Source organism: Lissotriton vulgaris, chromosome 3_1 (assembly GCF_964263255.1).
Source record: "Lissotriton vulgaris chromosome 3_1, aLisVul1.2, whole genome shotgun sequence".
NCBI classification, from domain to species: domain Eukaryota; kingdom Metazoa; phylum Chordata; class Amphibia; order Caudata; family Salamandridae; genus Lissotriton; species Lissotriton vulgaris.
The window spans coordinates 407,629,413-407,647,032 of record NC_141689.1 but is presented as its reverse complement, the minus strand read 5'-3'; the positions used below and the strand labels follow the sequence as shown (position 1 = coordinate 407,647,032).

Below are 17,620 nucleotides of genomic sequence, written 5' to 3'. Positions count from 1 at the left end.
CATCATGCACTGGGACAGGAACAGACTAATTTGCATACAGCCAGGTTCTGAAACTGGGATGGTGCAGTGAGCTAAAAAACGGTGTTGGATCTAGCCCTGATCTCTTGACTGGGTGAGAGTATTCTGTTTAATTCAGAGACTCTGTCCCTCACCACCCCTTGTTGTAAATACTCATGCTATACATAGCATGAGAGCAGCTTCAAGATTAGTCCGAGCGGCCTCATTTGCTGCTCAGACAGTGCCTGGGAGTTTTTCTCTATCCTGGATTTGGAACACAACTGGATTGGGGAAACATAATTGTGCGAACATGCACACTTATAAGTGCACACTACTTCTCCTCCCTGCCATGCCCACCCCGCCCTATCCTCATTGCGCTACTCTAACAGTGAGAAATAACATAACATAACATTGTGTTATTATCATTTTAGTTACCATCTACTGGAGCTGGGCAGCTGGGCGATGCTACTTTGCCATTATGGAGGAGCCGCCCCTGAGAGAGAGGACGAAATGTTCACGTCCTCCGACCTGCAAGGCAGTGTCGAAGATGTGAAAATGTTGTCCTCTGCACTTAACCATTTAAGGACAAATACAAAGGATGTATTAAAATCTACAATTGAATTATTATGGGACAGTGACCTGATTGTTTCTTGGCCTATTAAGTTATGGAACCATGTCTGGTTAAAAGTTCAGATTACATGATTCAAGCCTTTATTTACAGAGCGCCGGGATAACTCCGCCCTTTAACACTTGCTCGTTCTGCACCTAAAATGACTGCCGCGAGAAGTCCCAGCAAGCAATGGGGTGCAATGGGGTGCAATGGGGTGCGTCACCCAAACAACTAGAGCGCGACACCACATTTCTCCCCCCTTTTGCAATGAAGGGAACAGGATAGGTAGGGAGAAAGGGGGGGGAGCAAATGGGTAGGATGCAGTAGTCTTACTTGTCCTTCATGTCAAACCCTTTGAATCTCTTTGGCAACTTGACCAGTTTGCCCAAGCGTGTGCGTGTGGGTGCAGTGTCAATGTCCGCTTGCTGGACGTTCACCGGGAGACCTCTGTCAGGTGTTGCGTTGGTCTGCTGCGTCATTTCTCTCCTGCTGAAACCTGGGCTCTGAGGAATGGACTGCTGACAGGATTCGTCCACGCCATACCTCCCTTCCTGGTTGTCCAGATTATCATTTCCGTGGCTCATCGTGGCTGGACCCTGCACCACACTTTCAGGTGCCTGTGTCGTTTCTTGTGGACTGTTTCCTTCCAGAGTAGTTGGAATCGTTCTGGTAGGGTTTTCCCACCTCAGGATCTGGTTACATTTTGCCATCCTGTCCTGCGACCATATTTTGCCATCACTAAGGAAGGCTGACCTGGTGTATGGTTCCACTATTTGTAACGGTGGACTAAACATACTGTCTAATTTCTTCCTTAGCACGGCCTGTTTCACCCTCACCCACTCGCCCTTTCCCAGAGTGACTTCTTTGACATTGTGTCGTTTGTTGTAATATTCTGTGTATAGGGCCTGCGCTTTGTCGAGATTGCGACGTACCACTGCCGAAGACCACTTGCTTTGGATGGTGAGTTGTTTTCATGCTAGATTGTCTCTCGTGAAGGGGTCACGCCCCGTAGGATTTTGAGCGGACTGTACACTGTGGGTTCAAAGTCTCGCTCCCATACGTTGCGTTGGATGACTGTGTATGGGGAGCCTGAATCAGCTACCATGGTCACCTGTATACCTCTGATCGACATTGTGCATGCGAGCTTCCTGGATCTTGTACAGTCAATTCCCAGTATCTGGTCGTCTATGCACAACACTTCATCTTCTCCTTCTTCTTCGGCGACCTCTTCTGTCCAATTCCCGTGTGACGTATTTCACTTCTGTCTTCCTCGGCTTACGCCGGAATACTTTTTCATAGTGTCCCATAATTCCGCAGTATGAGCATTTGGTTCTGAAGGATGGGCACCCTTTATCGTTGGCCGCGTGTGTCTGGGTACCGCATTTGTAGCAGTTATTCTTGTTGTCCCCTTGCGGTCTCTGGGGTTTGGAGAACTTGGACGGGTATTTCTTTTAGTTCTGAGAACTTGGACGGGTATTTCTTTTGGTTACTCACCCCTTGCGACGTGTGCAAATGCTTCGTTTCTTGTGTGCTGCTGTCCGATACTTTACACACCGGGGTTCTGTAATGCTTTTCCTTTTAGCTGCTTCCGCACACCGCTTAGAGAGTTCTGCTTTCTTCACGAGTGCTACTACTTCCTTAAGGGGATCATCTCCGTTGACCCATAATTTTTCCTGGATTGTCGTGTTTACCGTGTGGATTATGCTCTGGTCCCTGATGAGTTTGTCATGTAGTGTGTCGAACTTGCACGTCACTGCTAGTTTCTGTAGTGCCGCCACATACTCGTCTATGGATTCTCCACTGGTTTGCTTCCATTGGTAGAAGTTGAACCTGTCTATTGCGGTGCATACTATTGGGCGGTAGTGGGAGTCCAGGTCCTCGAATGTGTGTTGAAACACATTAGTGTCTTTTGGGGGTCTAGCTTTCTTCACGAGGTTGAGTTGTTATGTATCATTTTAGGACCCTATTGAAAGTTTCCAGATTCATGCCCTTATATAGGTATAAATCACCATATCCTTATATAGGCATACAAATCATAACCATATTTAGGCATAGCTCATTCAGTCCAAATACGGCAGGGCTACTTCCACTAGTTCCGAAAATCCACAACGATTTCTTGGAAAACTCAGCCTCAGCATCCGAGGACTTCCTTGCTTGAATATTGATTTGTCCAAGAACTCATGGAGTTTTCAAAGAACTGAGACTCTTTGATGATGTTATTATGTCCAACTGTACGTCAAAGTCGGCACCTTCAAGGTATAAATATGCCCACGATCGCCCAACCAAACACACAGTGGTTTGGAGCAGTTCGACTATCTACTTGCCCGACGTGCCCTGCTACAGCAAGTGCCGAAGGAAGCCGACCCTCCAGCAGACGCACTAAGAGAGACGCTGTCTTTTCTCCTGCCGAGAACTCCAGCTCCAGTGTTTCCAAGCTACCCTTGCGGGGTGTTGGGAAATCGAGTCCCGAGACCGACCTTCTCCATTCTAAACTAAGGTACGGAGCTGATTAGATCCTTAGAGAAATCTTGAGCAGATTCTTGGTAAAAGAATACTACATTTAAGCTACACCTCACTTACTTCCTCCCTCGTTCTAAGCTTAGGTTAGGTACACTGGGGTAGGCGTATTTTCGAAGCACCAGTTGAGTACTTTTAGCCTCTGTTATTTATGTATGTATTTATATATGGTTTAGAGACCATACAATGCTCTTACAGTATGATTTTATTCTACTATTTATACTGTACACATTATATTTTACAAACAGTTTTACTATTGTAGCAGTTCATTTCTTATGCTTGAGAAAGAAGACTGTTCATTAAATCCTTTTATTGAAAACACCCGTCATTCGACTTTCTCTGCACCTCTAGTGAAACGAAGCATGCACGATTGACTGAGTGAAGTATCTATCTATTGTTTCCACGACTCTGAAGATACGTTTTATCTTGGGGCAAAAAGTTGTCATGTTTATGCTGTTGTCAGAGACTAATCCCTTCTTGTGAATTCAAGAAAGTTTCTAGTGACCTCTGAGCTAACTGGGACACACAATCAAGTCTATTATATTCGATAGAGACCTAGTCGACCTCAGTCCTACGTCTCATCTATAGGATATACTATTCCAATGTGCAGAGCCTATTGAGAATATAGGAACTACACCACAGAGGTATACCCTGAGACCTTCTGGGCCTAGGTTGTATAGGAGGATTTTCTTCCTTTGTGAGCTGGAGATGGCTCCCTCCCCTTCCTCTTCCAATGCTGATAAGGAATTTAGGAAATAACCCTTCCAATCTTCCCATGGTATTGCTGGGTCGCCTGTTTTGGGAAAGAAGGGAAATGGGTAGGTGAGAGATAAAGTCTGAGCGCACATGTTGGATGCGTTGAGTGACGGTGGTGGTGAGTGTTCTGCTGCTCCTGGCAGTCTCCCCGGGGCTTGCCTCTCTCTGGGCTCTGGTGTCTGCGTGGGTGTAGGGTTGTTATCACCCTCGTGGGCTGAGCGTTGGTGCGCCAGTGTTCTGCGCCCACCGTCGAGTGTGGTGTCTGTTGCTGGCTGGCCGGACTCTAAGTATCCGGGCTGGGATCAGTGCCCCCTACTGTGCTGTTTCCTGTGTGTGCAAACCTGCACCGCAGTGTAAGACAGGGCACTCATGGTTAATTTGGGGCTGCAGTCCCAGCTTTCCCTTGGCTCCACATGGATCTGGGATCTCCTATGGGCGTACCTGCCCTACCGCCGGGTGGAGCAACTGCTGCCTGCTGGACAGTGCATGTCCTGCACTCCCACCCAGTCTGGGTCGCTGTGTGCCTCCTCTCTTGCTGCCGGCGGGGTCTGGGGCTCTGTCTGTCTCTTTTCGTGAAGCTGGCGGCTGCCTGCGTGTATCAAGGTCTTTGCGCTGGCACGCGCTGCCTGCGGGCCACTGGCGGGAGTGTGGCCACCCGCTGTGATGCCAGGGATTGCTGTATCCTCTGCCGCACTCGGGTACAGGCTGATGGTAGCACCGTGGGACTCAAGCCACCCGCCGCCATGCGTGGATCCGCAGTGGCACCCCACCGAGCCTCGTCGCCAATTTGTAAGATGCAGCTGTACCGTAATGAACTCTCAGAGCCGCTGTTGTGCTGATTCAAGCCTTCATTTACCGAGCGCCGGGAAAACTCTGCGCTTTGACACTCGTGCGTTCGGCACCTAAAATGGCTGCCGCGAGAAGTCCCAGCAAACAATGAGGTGCGTTGCCCAAACAACTAGAGCACGACACCACACAAACAAACATTATTCTTTGTTTCTTTGTGTATAATAGATTAATACCTTGTGTTCACTGTGTAAAATTAAGCAATAAATTAAACTAAATATTGGTCTAGTGCGGCAATGGATGGTAATCTGATGCTCATGCATTTCACTTGTACCCAGGTTCAAACGTTTTGGCTGAAAATATGTACACATATTAACCTACATTTTATTGTTAATTTTACTTTCCCTTTTTCTAATGTTTCTCCAATGACTGGTCCTTTTTACATGTACAGGACAATATATTTGACTTCATGATAGCTATTGTTTTTAGAAAATGACTTGCAATTGGAAAAACAAATTATATTTATATTAAAGTGTGGTGGAATCAGACTTATTATAACCACAAGAAACACAGACCATATATTTGCCTATAATTTACTGGGGCTACCATTACCATCTGTCCTGCACAAATCAGCCAATCACTGTTACCTACAACAGATTCATAATTTGTAGATTCTTAAGCCCATAATATCAATTCAGTCTCTCTTGGCCTTAATCTGCCATTACAACAGGGGCACACAGGCATGCTTTAAATACAGAGAGCGACCTGTGACAGGCAACATGCAAGATTTGGAAGACCTGATGTAAGTGTACAACCGGACTTTGACTTTTGATGAAGTAGGCGAAACAGAGGGGTTTGATATGAGGAATTGCTTTTCAGAAGGGTCTGTTTACCAATGCTTATCCACTCTCTGGCTTCATTTTTATTGTTTGACAATAAGGTCCTTAGCAAAACGCTTTTATTAATTACTAATGTGTCATGTACTTTTACTAAATACTCACTAGGGTATTTTAATGCCCCATAGCAGGTCTGCCCGACTCTTAACCCTAGATCTGATCAAATTACACCATAAGGATACACTCCTTGAAACACACTGGCAATATGAAATCCCTTTAATTCACATTCAGAATATCTAGGAGCAGCCCGTGCTAGTAAGAGTGGTGAGGCGGGGTGGGGTGGGGACTCGACAGATGAGGGAAAATTATTATTATATTTAATTTTCTCCTCATCGTCGTCTGTCGAGTAAACCCCCACCCGCCTCACTGCTCTTACCTGCATGGGCCGCAACTGAGTATATCAGTTTAATCTGCACTGATATGGATAGGTGTAAGTGCACATTTGAATTCACCACACCATCAGCAAAAATGAATTGGTTCTCGTGGCCAAAGTTCACTGCATGTTTCAAGGCACAATATGCTTACGACCTAGTAATAATGACACTAAATTATATCTTTCTTGTTCCTAGCGATACCAACCTAAGCAGTTTTATCAGTTCTGGTGTGTATATATAGCATGCTTGTATGAGTGTAAAAGCTTTAATGCGTAAGATTACCTCAAATTAGGAGGATACCTTGTGCAGACTATCATGTCACTAATTAGAATTCTGTAAAGGGATCAAACTTTCGGTCCTGAAGAAAGCCGACTGACCTTTTTAGGTATCTTGATGGCTGCAATATGTTGACCCCTTGATGCCAGAGATAAGCGTAACCTCTAACAGCATCACCTCTTGAAGTTAACCATACATGGGTTCCCATTTTGATAAACCATATGGTATTAACCATATGGTGCCAAAGGCAATTTTAAAGTGAGATCCCTCCACCTGATAGAAAGAGCTCCCTTGTAGGTTTATACTTCGACTTGGAGGGAAGGACTCACTTCAGCGAGCATCTAGGTGTGGGCTCAAGGTTGTTGGAGCATTTTATGTCCCTGTAGCTCAGAACAACAAGTGGCCAGCCAATCACCCCGTGGAATGACTCTGGTAGTCCTGGGATCAAACAGCAAGGCAGGCCTCCAGCATCAGAGTACTTCCCTGGGGGTACAAGGCAGGCTTTAAGCGTGAGGGCAGTCCTTTGTTAGCAGCAGCCCAGTCCTCTGAAGTACAAATCATGCCTCAAGCAGGGCAGTGTTCTGTGGTACAAATCAGTCCTTCTGGGAGTCCTCTGCAGGTCCAGAAGTGGACTGAACAGTGTGTCTGAGGGTCCTGTTTTCATACCTGTGCCAGCTTTGAAGAGGAAGAATCTTCTAGAGTTTTCCACCCACCACCCCCAAAGATGGTTCTGGAATTTCCTTTTTCCCCTGCTCAGGCTCCATGGAGTCTGCGGCGAAGGAACTCTAGTGTAAGGTTCTTTTTGAGTGTACTGGGGTTCGCACAAGCACTTTTGCATAGATAAGCAGTGGTAGAGTGCACAGACTTGTAAGGTCAATAAAAATTAATTTTAATAAATAGGATGCGAGAAAGCAAAGGTTTGGGGAAAGACCACCACGTAGGCTGCCAGGTCTAAGAAAACTATCATAAGAACAATGACTTGATAAATGAATTTCATTTAAGTAGAGAAGACTTTAAAAATGTCAACAATGTTTCCTGCAATGTCTTCATTAAAATTATTATTTTTATAAACTGCTGAACAGATGGTTGTAGTAAGGGTGAACCATGTGACGAAAATAAGCACCCAGCCAAATGTATATTTGGTCAAGTGATTTTAATTAATGTCTCTGGCAAAATAAATATATATTTTGAACCTTTTGCTTCAAAGCGTATGAAGTGCACCTAAACTTAACTCAAATATGAACCAGATCTCATTTAAACTAATTGTTTTGAAATCGTCACAGATAGTTCCATATTTTGGAATAGTTGCAACCTCAAAAAGCTTGGCAGCATGCAACAGTTCTTTCCTTGTAATCCAGACCTGGTCACCCAGAATATGATTCCTCATGGTTCTTATGCTGGCTTTCTCCTATTCTTTGTCATGCAGAATGATGAGAGCTTGCTGCCCTAGACTGCTGTGAGGGGGCAGCTATCATACTTGACACACTCCCATGCTCCAATGTACATAGGTTTCATAATTCTGTCACATCCTCAGGTGGAGTTTTAGTCTAGGCATCATCACAAAAGTTTAGTACTTGGCATTTTCTCTCATTTGGTTTGTAGAGGTGTTTAGTATAGTCCAAAATGATCATAAGCATTTGTTACAGAACCAACAATGTTATTCTGATTGGAGGTATGTGGCAGAGAGCCATGAACACAAAATGCTGGTAGTGGTATATAGGCATTTGGCACTTCCCAGGCAAAGGATATATAAATCAAACAATTTAACGTCAAGTGTGCTCAATGGGCTAGTGACTCCATGCCACCATGGTGATGTACATCATACATGAGAATAAACTCCTGCATATAACAATCATAGAATAACACCCAGAGCACTCCAAAGTATTCGTTAAGATCTGCAAAATGAAAGCAGGTCCGTTTATTGTGGACGATTCAATGGCCCAACTTTGCTTGCATTTTAGAAAGACAGGCTGTCTTCTAATGTGCACACAAAGTTGGACCTTTGACTCGTCTGCAATAAACGAACGAATTCAATGGTCCAATGTTGTGTGCACATGATAAGACAGGCTGTCTTCTAATGTACACACCAAGTTGGACCATTGAATCATGTAAAATAAACAGAGGTGCTCTCATTTTGAAGTACTTATAAAAGGCGTTGGAGTGCTCTGGGTGTTATTGTAATATTGTATGGCAGAGAGTCAGTCCCAATCAAGAGTGATGCTTTCTTTTAACATGACAGTCAGCAAACCAGAGCAAGATGCCAGCCTAATTCGGGTAATTCTATGCAGAATCACAGGGCAGATTGGGCAGAGCTGGGTAGTGCTGGCTAGCAATTTAAAAGAAAAAGGGTTTCCCAAGAAAGTCCTTGGGGGCCCCTGCCTTCAAAAGGGCCATATACTAGGTCAGGTTCCTTTTGTGTGAAACATTCATCTTCTATGCACATACCAAGACTCCTGAAATTTGGGTGAGGTGCCCTTCTAATCCAAAAGGGACAGGGTTTCAAAATTAATAAAAAACAAATAAGAATCTCTTTTGTTTCACACACTCATGAATTCACACCATTCATGACTGTATCTCTTATATATGTAGAGGAAAAATGCACTTTAAAATCGCATACTAGCTGTTATATGTAACACTTCATCACAAATCCATCTCAAAATAATCTTCTACTACAAATGGTTATAGATGACAATATCCCTACATTCATCAGATATAGAAACAGCTATAACAAAATCATATAACAACACACATGTTTGCCACAGGTTGTAATACCCAGACTCCTCACATAGGAAACCAGGCATAAGGCACACAAATACTAGCACTCAGGCAATCGCGTCACAATTTGTACAGACACAGCAGGCTCCTCTCCGAGGGATACTACTCAAATGGATTGTCATTGCCATCGACTATCAGTCTCCGCAAAGCCTGTCCTGTAGAGTAGAGTGTATTCCACTTTAACAATGGGAGGATGGTACTCTCAACTAGCAAAATCTGCAAGGCATAAATACAAACAAGGAGCTAGTAAAAGAGTTATCTTGAGGATTGAAAGGTATTGGGAAAACTTTCCAGGTGTCTGTAAAATAGTCAAACAGAGGCAGTGTTACTGCTGATCACACAGCGCAGGGAGTTTCTTCATAACAAAGATCCAGGCAACCCTAGCCAGGATAATTATCAATTGGATGTGATCATGATCCCTCAGAAAAAGTGCCAGACGTCAGACCCCGAAATGGCAGGCTTCCATCTGGTCCATGTTCTTAGCAGGGAATGCAGTGATTTGCTACGGCAGTCAAGTTGCATTTTCCAAAGTTTTTGATCTCATTCGTAAAATCCATCAAACTATTTACTGCATTCCAATGGTATGGAATGGAGGTGCTGGTGCTGTATGAAGTGCTACTACAACCAAGAATATCTGGGATCAGTAATAACCATAGAGATTGATGTGGTGTTTCTTATTCGCCCGGGAATATCCCATTTCTCAAGGGGGTCTCAGGGATCATCAGGATAGGGTGAATACAGTTTCCGAATTAAAGGCAACTTGTACCCGTGTTCTTACTCTCCAAAAATATATAAAATGTTGCCATTAAAAATAGGGCTATGGGTTAATGTGTGTGCTACAAGGTTGTCATTACGTTTACTAGTTTTTACATTTGTTTTCAGTATATATTCTTCTTGTTCTTAAACTACAAATGTGTGGGGAAAATCAAGAGTATTTCGCTTAGCTGTTAACATTTCTCAAATGCTAATACTATTTCACATTTGTAAAGATTTTATTTGATATATATAAATACAATATACATATTTTGCCATATATATATAACATTGTCCTTTCATGTAAAGTATATCATAATGCATGGTGCAACATATTTTTATTCGTATTGTACTAATGCCGCATATCCTAGATATATGTAGAAGGATGAATAACAGCCTTTGAAATCCATGCTGTCTGCAAATTATCTGTGTGCAAACGCATCCTTATTTGCTGTGGGTATTGAAAGGCTTAACCTGATATTGCATAGTACTTACCACATTTTGATAATCCTTGCCAACTAGTTGCATTCCAATCACAGAAAAAATATAGATGACCAAGACAACTATCATTGTCAGGTTTCCCATCTCTTTTAAAGAGCTGAAGATGACTGTTATTAGCATATTTAGCGTTTTCCAGCTTTTTGCTAATTTGAATATTCGAAGCTGAAATAAAAATAAAATCCTCATTGGAACTGAAAAATGAAAAATGAAAAATGATTTCGAGATGGCTTGAAAAAAAATTACTATGTGTTGAGAAATATAACAAATTGCACTTACCATTCTCAGGGACCTCATTACTGACAGACTGAAGGCTGCAATATTCAGTGATGACAGCCCCCAGTCAATTAAACTGAGGCAGACGATCGAGAGATCAAAAGCGTTCCAGGCATCTCTTATATATGGTAATGGATTTAGGGCAATCATCTTTAGCACTGCTTCTGCCACAAACACAATTGATAATACCTGCAAAAAGTAAATTACATAATCATTGCGCATTCAAAAATATATATTTTCATTAAAGTAATCATACACAAATGTACATAAGTCAGAGGTAGTGCAGTTTGAGCTTTACTCGTAGAGATTCCAGGACTACAACTGGCACAAGTGGAAATTCGACAAGGTTGATTTGGATCCGTGCAAAGGATTCATTACATTTGCGAAAAAATGTGCAAACGCCAATTATGTGGTTGCCCGTATTTGCACCTATTACTTTTTCTCAAATGGAAATGCTTGCATAATTTCTCTCTAATTACTTTGAACAAAAGAAGTTGTGCTGGAACTGTGGGACTTCTATGTGCTGCACGTGCATGCACTGTAACCACTACTTGACTTTAGGAACTGAATGGACTCCGTATTGAGGTCATATCTAATCTCATTTTCATGTTGAAGACCACTGTGGCGTAATACATGTAAAACTCACACTGCTCTATGAGGGGTCTAAAAAAGGAAAAATAAAATGGTGATAACTGATGTTATTATCGTTTTATCTTTCAGTGGAGACTCGTAACTAGGTTGTGGCGAGGTGGGGGTTGGCTGTCAGAGCAGGGCGAGGAGGAAATATGTGCTCCATAAGTGCGCATGTCAGTTTGGCTGGACGTCTTGGGCCGACCAAACATACATGCATACTTAGCATTACTCCACCTAGCTATGTTACACAACCAGAAGGAGAACTGTCCCAGGCTCCCAGGCACAGCCTGAGTGGCCAAACAGGCTGCTCAGACCAATGACGATGGTGCTGGCATGCTGATGACAGCAGGGTCGTATAGTAGCCTGTGTGCTTCCGTTCTGTGCTGTCGAGAAGAGAAGAGGATGGAAAAGAGGTGGCGGCCATTCACAGGTAAGTGTTATTTTTTTTTATCCCCCGCCTCACCACCCCTGTTCCTTAGCAGGCACCACTGCAACTGTGTCTGCAAATCTAATGTTTTGTGCAACTAAATCTAAATTTGGGGCACAGAAAGATTTGAGAACTACCACCAAATTTAGTTAAATAAAGAGGTGGCATGAAGGCCATGCTCATGAGATTTAAATTCAATCAGCGTTTCTTCGATGTTAAACACAAAAATACCAGTGGTAGCAGAAACAAAATTGTAAATTGTTTTATTAAATAACATCACTGGGTTGACTCCTTTGCCCCTTCTAAACCATCAATCTGCTGTTAAGAGGCTAAGGTAAGTGGAAAGATTAGAAATTTCAGAATCTAACGATGACTACTTCTCCCTCTTTGCTGGCCGACCGACTGTGTAATCTGGGGGTTTCCAAGTCAGCACCAGATTTTCTTGAAGGATAGATCCTAGAAGGAGGTTATGAACCAATTTGATTCTGGTCCCATCCTTATGCTATCCGGGGTGCCTCAGGGTTCCTCCCCGAGCCCAACTCTTTTTGATCTTTATGTCTCCCAGCTGGCTAAGTTGATACGGTCCTATAAACTGCAGATCCTACCCTATTCTGATGACACACAAATTAATGTGTCCATCACCAAGGACATGGAGGCCAAGGCAGCCAACTTTAAGAAATGTATGCAGACAGTAGCCACTTGGATGGATAACAACTACCTCAAAATTAATGAGGACACAACTGAGGTCTTTATTTTTGGCAAGCAGCCCTCCATCTGGAATAATTCCTGGTGGCCAGAAATGCTGGGGGTAATGCCAACCAGCAGACTTTGCGAAAAATCTTAGAATACTTGTAGATACCCTTTATCATTTGCCCTTTAGTTTAACTGTAAGGTATTCACTTGTTTCTGGATTATCAGGACACTGGTGGTCCCTTATTTCTCTTTGAAGCCAGCACGCAGGGAGTTCTGGCCTTGATCCCCTCCAGGCTAGACTACTGCAATGAACTCTATTTGGGGATCAATAGATCAGCAAATGCTAAACTACAGGTAGTGCAAAATGTGGATGCAAGACTGATACTTGATATTCCCAAATGCCAGTCAGTCTCAGCGGGGATTTCAAAATTGGATTGGATACCTGCTAACAAGGGTATCACCTTTAAGGCATATGTGCTGTTCTCAGAGCGGTGCAAAATATCGGTCCCAGAGTATTGACTAAGATGCTCCAGAGAAACACCTCCACTAGACATCTTCGCTCAGCTAGCTACAACTGTGTAGTTGTGCCTAAATTTAGGAAGACCAAGTAGGGTAGTAGGGCTTATTCCATGACCACAGCAAAACTTTGGAATTCACTTATATGCGATATCAGTGATCTTCAGGAACACAACAGCATTTGGAAAGCATTGAAGACCTGACTTTTCGTTCTCTAATTTCTGGCCTGTGATTTTCCTAGGGATAGTAGTTCTTTCGCAAGACTTTCTCTCTGGAGCTCTCCTCTCTTTAGCATCTCACCACTCTTTGGTATGTGTGCACTTTATCAATCTATATCATTTAATTTCAAGACACAACACTGCATAATGACCTCTGAGATCAGGTATACTAGAGGAGGAGCTAGTTTCCACCTCTGGTTACCTCTAACTGAAAGCTATTGAAGGATTTCAGAGGTAAATAGCATTTGTTTGTCAGAAAGCAACATATAGTGTCTACCAACAAACATTTCATGCTTCAGAAAACTGTATTTTACTACTTCAGAGCCCCAAGTGCACTCACTGAATTAAAGATTTATAGTTCCAAGCTTTAGCTGTCTGTTGGCACGACCTATTGTTTTCTATACATTACATAAACATAAAGTAAGCTTTGAGTCAGATGTGTAAATCAATGTAATATACATATCAGACCACTAGTGCATAATTAAGTGGTGCATTTATGCTCACCATATTGTATAAAATTCACACCATGTGTGTTGCGATATCATGAATAAAAAACCCGAAGAAGGTAGCAACAAAATAGAGGTTCAACAATCCCATCCCCCAAGAACAGTGGGTGAGTTTTAAAAAAAATGTATTCGTTGAGGCCCAGATTTTGTGTCAGGATTGCGCCACTTTTTTGGCACAACCCGACTCCAGCCCTCATTTGTTAAATATCATAGTGCACTTAAATGTACTCATGATACACCTGATAAATATATGTGTGAGATCTTAGTATCTGATATCACTTCCAGTGAGGTCACTTACTTTGATGCCACATGGAATGTCACCCGTCGTGATGTCATGTGCTGTGATAGCACACGCCATGATGTCACTTGCATACTGCCTAACTTGGTCATTCCCCCCCCTTCTTTTTATAGGACGTGTGCCCTGCTTACACCATCGCTAGTGCACAGCGCTCACGTTTTCCCTGGTCCACACATGAGGCACTCTTGTAGTCATGGTTCTTCATTTTGGACTTGTAGGCCCGATTTCATAGAGGCACAAACAGGGCTACAGATCTTGTGATGAAAGCTGATGGTCTCTGTCAGGGCTTTAAGTGGGATGAAAAAACTGGGGGGCCTCTCAAAGGGGTGTGGTCAGTTTAATTAGGAGCATGTCTTTAAAACACTTCCACTAAAAATCTCTGTTTAGCATAGTGTGCCGCCCCACTTGTATTTCACTGTTTCTGTTATTGCATCCAGATATGTGATACAAAAACTAACATCATACTTACAACAAGTAAGGACTATTGGCTTTGTCAACTGTTATTATTGCATATGATAAACAAGCTGCAACTATGGTTTGTTACATATAAAATTGAAAAAGCTTCAAAATAAAGCCCTGGTGACCCTAAAACGAATGTCTGACATAATATCGACAGACAGAATATCGAAATGCAAAAATATCGGAGCAAAAATATCGACAGCAAAAATATCGGAATCCTATCTTCATTAAGGTAAGTACAAAAATATCGAAAAAATAATATCGTAGTACAAAAATATCGGAATCAAAAATATCGTTTTTTTAAATGTATTAATAATAATGTAAAAATAATTTTAAAATACATATAATTTTACAAATATTAAATAAAAATATTAAAACAAAATTAAAACGAATACATATACATTTAAAATAAATAAAACACTTAATAATTTAATTTAATTTTAATTTTTTTCATGTAATTTATTTGATTTAATGTAATTTTTTTTGTTTTTACCCTGTACGCCTGTACCCCAAAAACCCAAAACTGACCCTGAACCCTAAAAATATCCCTTTACCCAAAAATTGAAAACTGACCCTGAACCCTAAAAATACCCCTTTACCCATGAACTGAAAACTGACCCAGAACCCTAAAAATACCCCTTTACCCAAAAACTGAAAACTGACCCTAAACCCTAAAAATACCCCTTTACCCAAAAACTGAAAACTGACCCTGAACCCTAAAAATACCCCTTTACCCAAAAACTGAAAACTGACCCTGAACCCTAAAAATACCCCTTTACCCATGAACTGAAAACTGACCCTGAACCCTAAAAATACCCCTTTACCCAAAAACTGAAAACTGACCCAGAACCCTAAAAATACCCCTTTACCCAAAAACTGAAAACTGACCCTGAACCCTAAAAATACTCCTTTACCCAAAATTAATTAATATTATTTAATTACCAATTAATTATTAATTAACAATAACAATAAAGTAAATATATTAGCACATTTGCTGTAATTAATTTAATGTAATAATTAATATTATTTTTCCCAATTAATTAATTAAGAATAACAATAAATTATATATAAAAAAGATTACTATAATTAATGTAATTAAATAATTATTATTAATTATTTACCAACTAATTAATAATTATAAATATGTAAAAAATTATATTAATTAATTAACTAATTAATAGAAATGATTACCAATTAATTATTAATTAAAATATGTACAAACATATATCAATTAATTAATTATTATTAAATTACTTCCCACCCTATTCCCCTATAAACCCATAACCCGCTACAGAACATATTTATCAATTAATCAATTAATTAAAAATAATTTAAAATTATTTCACAATTAATTAATTAATAATTCCTACTAATTAATAATTAATTTAACATAATTAAATTACTTCCCACCCTATTCCCCTATAAACCCACAACCCGCTACAGTAGTAAAAGACAATATTTAATTAAATTACATTAAAAAAAATAATAAAACATAATAAATACAATATAAAATACACTAAATTTATTTAAAAATTGATATTAGTAACATTGAAGTTATTAATTTCGATATTATTGACATCGATATTTACAACTTCGATATTACTGATATCATACTAATATCGATATTAAGACTGTCGATATTATTTACCTTCGATATTTTGTCCCATCGATATTTAAACTTCGATATTTTTGTATATCGATATTTAAAAATCGATATTTTGTCTGTGTACCCCCTAAAACAATGTTGCTGCTCTTGTCTTTCAGAAAGAGAAGGGAAATCCAGAAAGAAAATGACTCTTTAAAGGATTTCCCTTCCCCCACAACGTTCACCTGGCATGACGTCATACCCTAAATTCTCCACTAGTGAGAAGTGAGCAGCATGGGCAGCACACATCGACGTGCCTGCTGTCTCGAAATGGGTCTCTATTGGGCTGTTTTGCGCCCTGGTACTTTTTTCAGAACTGCAGTGACAGGAAACTGCTGTCACTTCAGTACGGAAAAAAAATCGGACCACCTGTGCCAGGGACGGAACAGAGCCTGATAGAAACCCGTTTCGAGGCCCCCTTTAAAAAACTGCTGGTTCTCAGACACCTTGAGACCCGGCCCACTTAAAACCCTGGTCTCTGTGAGTTTCTAGCAAATCTTGAGAGCTCTGGAACTGGCTATACTCTTTTATCAGAGAAGCCTGTAGTGGAGTGGCCAATAACTGTAAGGGAAGGAAGTCTCAGCGCTCCTGTAAGCAGTCTAGTCAAGTGTCATTCATGTCACTGCATTTGGTCCGTTTTTAGCACTATATAACCTCATGCGCGCTAGCGGAATTCCGCTCCTGTGCTGAGATTTTTTAAAATGCATGTTACGTGACGAGCTGGGCTCGTCATCAGCGTGCGAGGAGGCTACGCCATGACGAGCCCAGCTCGTCATCAGCGTGGAAGGGGTTAATGATTAGACCACTCACTGTTTTTGTCTGGCCATCACATATGTTTCATATCCAAAGTTAAATCTGTTTCATTTTTGTACAAATTGCAAACCTAAATGCTTCTCTCATTAAAACAAGCACGATAACCCTGTTGGTTCCTTTTACACTATTATCATTATTGCTGTGAAATACAAATATAAATCACAATGTCATACAGATGGGCACATTAATTGTTGAAACAGAGACATTAGTGATTTGCTCAGTATTACTGGATGTTGAGCTGACGCTGAGACTCGAACTCGGTTCCCAAGCTTCGAAGCAGCCGTTGTAGCTGTTATGCCACACCCTCTCTCTGTTGCTCAAAAAAATATAAAGGCGATGTTGTCCGTATGTAAATAAATGAAGTTAGAGTAGGAAGTCTAGTAACACGGTTAAACGAAAGGTATATCCTAACTGCTAACCTGCTTTTATTCTCCATAAGCAACTTTATTCTGGACGACATCTTACCGTTTACCCCAGCTCTGCTACTTTCCGACCTGACTAGCTTACAGTTCAACACCGCATTAAAGTCTCCAGCCATAATTATTTTCCCAGAAAAATCTAGTAATTCCCCGGCCAGCTCATCTATAGGGGTTTCGTCATCTAGATTTGGCCCATAATACCCGACGACTACCAACACTTCCCCTGCCACTCTTAGTTTCCCGATCGCCCACCTGCCTCTTTTGTGTGCTACCTTATCTTCCATAGCAATGTTAACCTCTTTCCTAATCAAAATTGCCACCCCCTTTGTAACTATTTCTTGGGGTGTAAAAAAAGCACTAGCAATCCAGCGTTGAGAAGAAAAAATCTCCTTGCTTTCCTTATCAGACAAGTGCGCCTCCTGCAAAATAATCACATGAGCAGGGGAATCCTCTAAATACTTCAAAATCAGCTGTCTCCT

General features: G+C 41.4%; 1 protein-coding gene across 1 annotated transcript in view; it reads right to left on the bottom strand.

Moving 5' to 3' along the window:
• The window catches only part of LOC147726517 (sodium channel protein type 4 subunit alpha-like), a 450,487-nt gene that overhangs the window by 171,692 nt on the left and 261,175 nt on the right, over positions 1 to 17,620 (bottom strand). The window contains exons 4-5 of the mRNA XM_086963476.1: positions 10,518 to 10,703; positions 10,239 to 10,403 (exon numbers count right to left, since the gene is read on the bottom strand). Of these exons, the coding sequence (XP_086819602.1) occupies positions 10,239 to 10,403; positions 10,518 to 10,703 (351 nt within the window). The remainder of the gene's footprint in view (positions 1 to 10,238; positions 10,404 to 10,517; positions 10,704 to 17,620) is intronic.